Source organism: Stylophora pistillata, chromosome 12 (genome assembly GCF_964205215.1).
Source record: "Stylophora pistillata chromosome 12, jaStyPist1.2, whole genome shotgun sequence".
Lineage (NCBI taxonomy): Eukaryota > Metazoa > Cnidaria > Anthozoa > Scleractinia > Pocilloporidae > Stylophora > Stylophora pistillata.
The window spans coordinates 19,407,678-19,417,473 of record NC_142530.1 but is presented as its reverse complement, the minus strand read 5'-3'; the positions used below and the strand labels follow the sequence as shown (position 1 = coordinate 19,417,473).

At 40.5% G+C, this 9,796-nt stretch overlaps 2 protein-coding genes across 3 annotated transcripts; both read left to right on the top strand.

Moving 5' to 3' along the window:
- The first annotated feature begins 1,655 nt into the window (after nucleotides 1-1,655).
- On the top strand, nucleotides 1,656-7,490 carry LOC148719135 (uncharacterized). 2 transcript variants are annotated; one of them, XR_015994167.1, is made up of 2 exons: nucleotides 1,656-3,779; nucleotides 3,868-4,357. XR_015994167.1 is itself a non-coding variant. In XM_088741621.1 (2 exons), the coding sequence occupies exon 2, from the start codon at nucleotides 5,497-5,499 to the stop codon at nucleotides 5,896-5,898; it is 402 nt and encodes a 133-aa protein (XP_088597747.1). In that variant the 5' UTR covers nucleotides 1,656-3,779; nucleotides 4,364-5,496; the 3' UTR covers nucleotides 5,899-7,490. The 2 variants fall into 2 exon arrangements, 1 of the variants encoding a protein (XP_088597747.1); XM_088741621.1 differs by lacking the exon at nucleotides 3,868-4,357 and adding an exon at nucleotides 4,364-7,490.
- Nucleotides 7,491-8,824: 1,334 nt separating this feature from the next.
- LOC148719134 (uncharacterized) lies at nucleotides 8,825-9,796 on the top strand. The gene has a single exon (XM_088740070.1). It carries the CDS (start codon nucleotides 8,825-8,827, stop codon nucleotides 9,794-9,796), a length of 972 nt encoding a protein of 323 aa, XP_088596196.1.

The following is a 9,796-nucleotide window of genomic DNA, read 5'->3' as shown; positions in this document are numbered from 1 at the left end:
ATCAGGTAATAAATTCCCCTAATTCGATGGTTTATATCATTGATTTATATTATCAACCACGGAATAAGGGACATCAATATTCCACCATCATTTCATTTTTTTAGTCATGGAATACATCTTACGGCATTGTCCGAGAATCGTATCAAGGCGTGCACGAAAGATGAATACCATGTCAATATCCTTAGTAACAGCTGTCATATCAACCAATCTCACGCAAGACTGAAAACAATCGTGACTTTTGTAGCCGCGTTTTCCCGCGCTTTTAACAGTTTTAACACTAGTTCTCTTTCGTTCATTATGATTTTAGCCTTTGCACTGGGTTTTCTTTTTCGAAAAGGTCTTTAGTTTTGCTTATGATAAGTTTCTAAGGTGATAGAAGTGTTCCACACCAACGAGATCACCGCAGGACCAAAAACCTCTCAATCAATCAAATTACCTTAGTTTTGGTTTTTGAGGCTGTATACATGTACAAGCTCACAATCAAAACAATTCCAGTCCTGGATTAATTTCAACACTGTTTCAGTCCGACTTCCAGCCATTGCACTGTTCGTGTCATTAATCATCAACATAGTTGTGGTCGCAGTATTTGTTAGAGTAAGGCTATTTGCTTTTACCAGTGGATGTTCCAGAAATTGATGAAAAACAGTACCAAGTAATCCTCGTTTTACGTCCCTACGGAATTGCGCAAGAAGGGCTCAAAAAATTTAGGCAATTGCACAAGCAAAAGAAAAGCAAAACACTATAAGAAAGGGAAAGAGGCAGCAGATGTTGTGGATGTGTCATTTTTTCTTTTTTTCATTTGTAGGCATTTTATAAAAGGACGTATGGAGAGGTGGTAAGTCAGATTTTCTTAGCACATTCACAGGTCAACATTCACAGGTCAACCCTACACACCCCAGCATCAGTACTCATATTCTCCATACTGTTCTCTATACATTTTCTAAGGTGCTGACAAGGAGAGCTTGTTTAACAATCAAGAGCTTCTTTAGTTTCCGATCATTTCCTTTATTCGTGTGACCTTAAAGTTTCATTTTGGAATGGTATTGTAAGGAGAAATTAGATGCTGGTCACTCTTCGTCTAACTGAGAAATTTTTCTATTGTTACTCGGCAGCAGCAGTTGGTTGAAACTAAAGCTATGAACAAAAGCTGAGTTAACCAAGATAAACAAATTATAAACAGAAAAAAGAGTACAATCCAAGCGAAATGGAAAAAATATCTACAGTGACAACTGCAATAGCGAATAAGTGGAATATTTCTAAAACAGAGAACTGAGCCGAGCGCGACTGTGGATAAACTGACTTAAAAAAGCGATCATGCGTAAAAAGAAACTGGCTTATTTCAAAAGGGGCGCAAAATAGCGTGTTGTATGAGAAACGTGCAAAAAAGGTGTAACTGACGAGGAAAAACGCTACCAAACTCACTTATCGCTCGTTTTTACCTGTAAACTTACAAAAAGTACGAACAAAGAAGTTATGAAAACGTAAAACAAGAAATAAGTACGAATTACACTAAAAATAATTAGCAAACGCGTATCCCTTTCATTCCCAAGATCTGAGTGATAATTCTCCATACTGTGTGTATTGCAACTCTTATGGTGTTAGTTTGGAGAATTTGGTATTTGATCAACTAACAACCCCCCCCTCCCTAACAGAAACTTTTCTTTATTTTCATCACTTAGCTGCTTGATATTATTGTGAGTACCTTCCCTTTTACTTTCAATATTCTCGTGTTACTACATTTCTTAATGAAAACTCTGACAATCTCTTTCTTTTCAATATCATAAATGCCTTAATCACAGCATAAGCCAAGCTGAAATATTTGATGTGGACAAGATCGGAGATCCTAAAGTAAGAATCTTGGAACAATTTTTGTTAAATTTTCGAATACAAGCATTAGGTAAACTTTTGGTGAAAGTGTTTCTTGATTGATCTGTCAAATTTAATCTATAAAATCAGAAAATATCGAACTCTTATTTCTCTATGTTTATCAACTATAGCCATCGACGGAGACCTTTTCAAAGGGGTAAGAACTATTGGTGTACTAATAAGTAAGACATTAGTTGAAGAAGTTAATTGTAGCGATTAGTTTATACCAAAACAGTGGATAGCGTTAAAGGTGAGCTCTCATTGGCCGCTTGAACTCCGACTATTTAACAATTATTCCACGAGCGCGCGTTGGATATGAGATGATAGATAGCCAACGAGGCTAAAATCATCTCATATCCAACAAGCGCGAGTGGAATAATTGTTTTATTAAAAACGTTAAATTAAATTATTAAATTTTATTAAATTTTTAGCTCCCTTTTAATTTTAAGCTGACTCGTACACTTACCATATTTGTAGCTTATGGTATATTGGCTGATATACCATAATGGCTAAGCCAATAAAAAGTCTTGAATTGCATTATCCAATGATCTAGTTTTTAATAATCTTTGTTATTCACCCCGAGCAACGTGGGTGGAGTGTGCGCCAGAAAATATTGCAATCTTTGCAGGAATAAGTGAGTTAAAATCATCTTTTTGTGCTATGTTATCTAGATGATTTGATATTTTCTAAAACAAATATTCACCTCAGTATAGGTGGCTAGCGGTGCATATCTACTTTGACGCATTGGGGCTGGTTGAATACTCCATTACGAACCACCCACACTTCGTTCGGTGAAAAGTCGTTAATTATTGCAGTGTAGTGGTGATCGTTTTAACATCCTTTCCGTGTATCTTTTCAGGGTGTCTTTCTCGGATGCATGTTTCGAAAAGCCGCCTTGTATATTTGGGGCATTGGAATTCTTGCAGCTGGTCAAAGTTCTACAATACATACATGCGTTAGTTGACCACTCCCCATAGGGGCTTTTCAGGGCCAATTCCCACCCATCCCACTCCTGGGGAGGACATCCACAACACGTTAATCTCGTGCGTGAATCCGGCGCTCTAACCAACTGAGCTAACCGGGAGGCACTATGAGGGCGAGCGTTTGATTCATAAAAGAATAAAACACGTTTGCGTTTTGTTAGTTTGTTTTTGGAGCTTTATGCTTAGCATGGCGTACAAAGGAAAGGTGAAAGTGTCCATCGTGTTTCTTGAGCGTTAGAGTAAGCACTCAGAAAGGTTACCGTCAATGTGGTCAATCCTCAAAAAATATCGTCCTTTTGATCTAAAAATAGATCATAGTTAGGATAACTGCGCTTTTGACAATAACAGGGAAGAAAATTTCTCAAGGAGCCAATCAATTATCGAAAAGAAAGTTTAAACGAATAAACTGCTTTTAAGCGCGGGAAAAAGCGAATGACCCTGTTGCAGTAGATGTTATTTTTTAATCTGTTTGGTTGTGAGGTTGGCGTCAGTTTTTTTAAACCAATCACATGGCGAAGTCAACAAAAACCAAACGATTCCTTCAATAACCTTGGACCTACAATTGGAACTCATCATAAGGGCTCTTTCGTTGAATTTGCTCTCGCCTTCTTCTGCTGAAAGCTAATGACATCATTTTTTTTTCCAGTTTGCTATGGAGGTAGGAAGCGATTTTTACCACATTAAACTTGGAATAACTTGTGCTTGCCCGCATGTCAACGATTGTTGATAATTCCTTGAGAAGAGAAAATCTTTCGACTTGATTTATGCACTGCAGGGATTCTTGAAGATCTCTTGGGCAAGATGGAAGCGAGTGCTGTTTACCAGATCGATCGCCATTGCTCCAACCCTTATTGTGGCTTTTAAGGAAGGAGTCCAGGATCTGACTAGAATGAATGATTTCCTTAATGTGCTACAGAGTTTGGTTTGCAGGTAAGTTGTGGCTGAGATAGTTTCGAGCCGCATTTGCGATATTATCAATCTTACCACGAAGAAAACCTTTAAATTGTTGCTTTGTCAGGGTAGAAAACCTACGTCAAGGATACTTACGGATGGAAAAGAACTCCACTACAATTGAAAACACATGGGTCCGAAAAACTATTTTTAACCCTTGAACTGCCACTGAGTGACCAAGACAGAATTTCTCCTTACAATATCCGTACAGTATGAAGCAGACTAGTGATGAGAATAAAGACAAATATCAATAGGCATTTATTAGTTGATCCAATACCAAATTTTCCGAACTAATATCATAAGAATTGTGAGGCAGATAATAAAGAGAACTTCTTTTGAGATCTTAGGGATGAAATGGTTGAACTGTGACGTGGTTCCGGTAGCAACTTTTGTTTGGTTTGGAGAAAAAAGAAAGTGATTCAGCATCTAGGTTTCTGATGAGTAAATCGCAGAACAGGAAGCTTTTAATCAGTAGAAGCACCGATGGCAGTCAAAAATGTTTCCAACTATCGAATGACGCTCGTGAACTTTGTTAAGCTGAGGACTTTTTCTTATCTTGCCAGCTCTCTGATTCCTGTGTTGCATTTTACGAGATATAAAGCCATTATGGGAACGTTTAAGAATGGAAGGTATGCTAAACTTTCTCTAAGTTGTATTGTTTCTATGCGTTGGTGAATACTATGCTGTACCATTTCCACCGTGTAAAAGATCCCGTAGGGTCTAATCTAGAGCGCGGCCTTGAGGGCAATTCGTTAATAAAAGCTGTGGAAAATTTACTTGTGTCACGTGGGGCGCAAAAATTGTTCTCAGTACACTATCCAGCACGAGGTGGTGAGACAAGCCTATAATCCGGAGGGTGTTACTTTGATGAAACTCTGAGCTCTCGTAAGTAATTGAAGGGAAAAGATGGGGCAGCTAATTCGGCCTTAGTGTGGTTACCCTCCAACGTCCGTGTTGTTTTTGACGAGATGGTGGTATTTTAAATTTTGAAGGAATTGGGTCAATGCTGACTGACTTGTACCAGCGTTTTAAATGAGAACAATTATAGCCAATCCTTTTTTTAAATTAAGCTTTGCGGGTTCTTGGTTTGTGGAGGTAATTAGGAAAAAAGCGCACGAAAATGCGTCACTTTTTCTCTCGTTCGTCACAAACAAACAAACAAACTGAGAGCATAGAATAAGACAAGCGACTTTGATCATTGGATACCATTTGGACTGTATTTCTTTTTGGCTCTTCTAGTTTTTCATTAAAATCCATTTAAATGTCGTCCTGTTGTTTTCATCCCTGGGGTGATGCAAGGAGTAGCGCGGTTTTTATCCGTTGTAGTTATAGGGATCAATATCGTTTTTTTGTCTCAGAGTATGTGGTGAATTTTGATTTGACCCATCTCTATGATATTAATATTTATCTCATTTACGACTTTCGTAATTTTAACTTCCAGGTAAACTTAAGAGAAGTAGAACAACCAACGGCGACTGATGAATGACCATTTTCTCCAACTGGATTTGCTTCAAGTCCGATAATAGGTGCTTGAACCTTTCCCTCACCCTTCTTGGATTCAAACTAAATTGATAACTATGTAAATTGATAACTATGCAAAAAGGATAAAGGATAATGATAATGATAACCCTTGAAGAGATCGTTGAGGAGATAATGGATATTGGCGCTGATAAAGCTTTAGATTCTGGTGACGGGGATGGCGTTCGACCTAGGATGCCGAGTAAACAACTGGATCAAGAAGGCGTTCTCCTCGAAAGGCTTCGCCGACTCAAGAATGCATGCGAGATCAGGCTATCTTTCTACAGTTAGTGCCAGGAGAAACGAAATTGATGCGCTGTTATCCAGCGAGGAAAACGTTCATCTCGTAAAGGAAAAGTTGCCCGGTTTCCTAGCTGCTGTTGACAGGTTTAAAGAAGCTCATTTAGTCTATTCGTTGAATCTTCAGGATGACGTTAGCGTAGCAAGATGTCCTGAGCAGTTAAATTCAGAGTCTTCGCGGGCCGACCTCTCTTATCAAAGAACTCAACAGTGGATAAAAGGATCAGAGGAGCTTCTCAGGTTGAACTCTCAGGTCAATCCTGAAGATTCAGCGAGTTAGATCGGTTCTCGAGCCACAACTAAGTCCTCGTCAAAGAAATCACAACGTTCGAGTCATAGCGGTTCAAACAGGAGTGGTACGTCATCCTCAGCGTTCGCACGATCAAAGGAAGCGGCGCGTATTGCTGAGCTCGAAGCGGAGGTGGCTGCACTAGAGAAACGACGACTGTTAGAGGAGGAAAGGTTACGTTTGCAGCAAGAACAGGAACGTCTTACACTTGAAACCGAACTCGCTAAGTCTAAAGCTAAAGAAAGAGTTTTATCTTCAGTTATGGAAGCTGTTCCGCGTCCATTTGTGCCGAATCCAATAAACCTAGAATCCGAGAAGGGTGAGGGAAAGGTTCAAGCACCTTTTCTCGGGCTTGAAGCAAAGCCAGTTGGAGAAAATGGTCATTCATCAGTCGCCGTTGGTTGTTCTACCCTAAATCCCGAAGCAGCAGAATGGCATCATCCTTCGCTAGGAATTAACAGGAATGAACGTGCTAACGAGTATGAATACTCTGGTGCGTCGAAATCACCAAGTGAGAGGGCCTTTCACGAAATGCTAGGGCTGCATCACCGTCAAAACGCGCTGCAACAACAGCAGAACAAAATCGTGAAATGCTTGCGACTCAGCAGAAGAAAAGCAGTCTTCCCCAGCAAAGGGTTCCTATCTTCGATGGTGATCGACAAGACATATTATGGCTCATCTAGAAGATCATGACTTGTTAAGCCCTCATCAATATGGCTTTCGAGCTGGTTTTTCCTGCACATCCCAACTTATTCGCCTATTTCACTTCTGGGCATCAGCCTTAGATAAAAACAAAACATCAGATGTCGTCTTCTTGGACTTTGAGAAAGCGTTTGACTCAGTCCCACACAAACATCTCATCTCTAAGCTTGGCCGATATGGTATCAATGGTCAGATTCTCGAGTGGCTAGGTGATTTCCTGCAATATCGTTTCCAACGTGTTGTTCTGGAAGGTGAAAGCTCAGACTGGTCCATGGTTTACTCTGGTGTCCCTCAGGGAAGTATTGTTGGGCCAATGTTGTTCTTGTTGTATGTCAACGATATACCTGAGAACTTATCGTGTTCAAGTGAAATGTTTGCCGATGATACTCTATTGTTTAACTCAGATCATCCATCATCTGTTCATCAACCTGTGTGTGAAAGCTTGTCTCAGATCGTAGACTGGTGTAAAAAGTGGCTTTTGAAACTTAAAGCAACTAAATCCAAATGTATGAAAATCACGAGATCTAGATCTGTAACACCTTGCTCGTACAACATCAATTCAATCCCACTGGAACAGGTTAAAACACACAAACATCTTGGAGTCATTATATCATCTGACTTATCTTGGAAACCGCATGTTCTCTCTGTTGCTGCTAAAGCGAATAAGATACTTGGCCTACTAAAGCGCACATTTGGGAAAAGCTCTGAAGCAATATCAATTGGATACAAGTCTATGGTTCGGCCAATTGTTGAGTATGCCTGTCCTGTGTGGAATCCACATCAACAATATCTTTCTGATAAGCTTGAAAGAGTGCAAAGGAATGCTTCCAGGTGGATCCTTGGTAGTTCTATCGACTATAGTGAACGTTTGAAGTATCTTGGCTGGCCAACTCTCAACTCGCGTCGTGAATTTCTTAGTTTAGTGCAATTATTCAAATTCATTAATGGTTTTTCAAGAGTAGACTTATGTAATTACTTAACTTTCTCCAATAGTCGGACGAGATCTACCAACAATGTCAAAATCTGGACGCCTTATGCTCGAACAAATATCCTCAAGAACTCTTTTTGGTATAAATATATAAAAATCTGGAATGACTTGCCAAGTGACATAGTTAGCTCTAGCTCTGCTAGTAAGTTTAAAAAAAAACTGAAAGAACACATTTTTAAATAATATCAATAATATTGCACCAATATCCATTTATCAATTAACTTGTTTTTTCAATAATTTTTACCTTTACATTTTAGTTTTATTTTTATTGCATATTGCTTTTATTCTGGGGGCTGCCGTCAATGAGAATTTAGTTCCTCTCTGGCTTGACCCTTTTTGCCTTTTTGCATCTCGATGTTATTTCTATTGTTATCTGTCTGTATTATTATTATTATTATTATCTTATTATTTAGGCAAATGAAGTTATTATAAATAAATAAATAAATAAATAAATAAATGATCCAATGGACTATGGCGCCTTTGTGAGAGCCTTTGAAAACCTCATTGAGTCTAGAACCTCGAGTGGTACTGAGAGGTTGTATTACCTTGAACAGTTTACTAGTGCTGATGTTAAAGAACTAGTTCGATCGTGCCATCACCTTCCACCTGAAAGGGGTTATCAGGAAGCCCGATGGCTGATAGAAAAGAAATTTGGTGACGATTATCGCATTGTGACTAAGCTGTCCACTGTTGCGTTATTTCCAGAAATGTTCTTCCTGGTTCCGCCTAAAGAAAATTGTTGCCTGGCTCCTGCGCTATCGGGAAAGACTTCTGAATGCGAGTAAAAACAAAGGTTTAGACGGCGATATTCCGAAGAACATCACCCTTCAAGAGATCGAGAGAGCAGAGAAAGAACTTCTGAGGCATGTACAGAGAAGAGCCTTCCCCGAGGAGTTCAACCATCCCGAAAAACCAGTTAAGAAGACTAGTCGCCTCTACAAGCTTGACTCAATCGTTATGGATGGGCTTTTGCGCGTTGGTGGCCGGCTGCGTAAAGCATCATTACCCGCGGAATCAAAGCACCAGATTATTCTTCCGAAAGAAGATCACGTTACCAGAGTGATTATCGACGATTACCACAGGGCATGCGGCCATTCTGGGACAGAGCACGTTCTAGCTTCCATTAGGCAGAAATTCTGGATCACCCAATGAAGTTCAGCCGTGAAAAGTGTTCTGGGGAAGTCTGTAAGTTGCCGTCGCCGCCAGGCACCACTTTGCCAACAGAAGATGGCCGATTTACCAGGAGATCGCGTGCTGGCTGAGAAGCCACCTTTTACATCAGTGGGCGTAGATTATTTTGGCCCATTCCAAGTCCGTCTTGGGCGGAGTCTCGAAAAGAGGTATGGTGTGATCTTCACATGTCTAGCAATCCGTGCCGTGCACCTCGAAATTTCACATGGCCTAGGTACGGACTCGTTCCTATTGGCTTTGCGACGTTTCATTGCAAGAAGAGGCCAAGTGAAGCAGATCTACTCGGATAACGGATCAAACTTAATTGGTGGTGAGAAGGAGCTGCGTGACGCTATTTCGGATTGGAATCAGGAAAAAATACACAATTCCCTGTTACAAAAGGACATCAAATGGTACTTCAACCCTCCCTATGGTTCCCACTTTGGAGGTATTTGGGAGAGATGCATCCGAACCGTTTGGAAGATTCTACAAGCGCTGCTGCGAGAGCAAACTACGGACGACGAAAGCCTGGCCACTTTAATGTGCGAAGTGGAGAGTATCATGAACAGCCGACCCATTACCACCGTATCCAGCGATTCGAACGACAATGAGTCCTTGACGCCTAACCACTTGTTGTTGCTCAAATCGGAAGTCTCCTTACCCCCCGGTCTATTCAAGAGAGAAGATTCTCTTTCGCGTCGTCGATGGAAGCAAGTGCAATATTTAGCGGACATCTTCTGGAAGAGATGGAGTAGGGAATGCCTTCCCCTTTTGCAACTTAAACAAAAGTGGGTGCACCCAAAGAGGAACTTGGCCGTTGGTGATATCGTTCTGGTCGCATCTGAGTCGCATCGCAATTCCTGGCCGCTTGGCAGAGTTGTTGAAACCTTCCCCGACAAAGGAGGCTTTGTTCGCCGGGTGAAAGTGTTCGCCAAGACAGCTGTCTACGAAAGACCCGTCGACAAGCTCTGTCTTTTGGTTGAAAACGAATGTCCTGAGAACACTAAAAACTTAGAAACATTTAGTTAA

Bases quoted from the DNA above. Each gene is read 5' to 3' on its own strand.
- LOC148719135 (XM_088741621.1), top strand. From the start codon at position 5,497: ATGGCGTTCGACCTAGGATGCCGAGTAAACAACTGGATCAAGAAGGCG.
- LOC148719134 (XM_088740070.1), top strand. From the start codon at position 8,825: ATGGCCGATTTACCAGGAGATCGCGTGCTGGCTGAGAAGCCACCTTTT.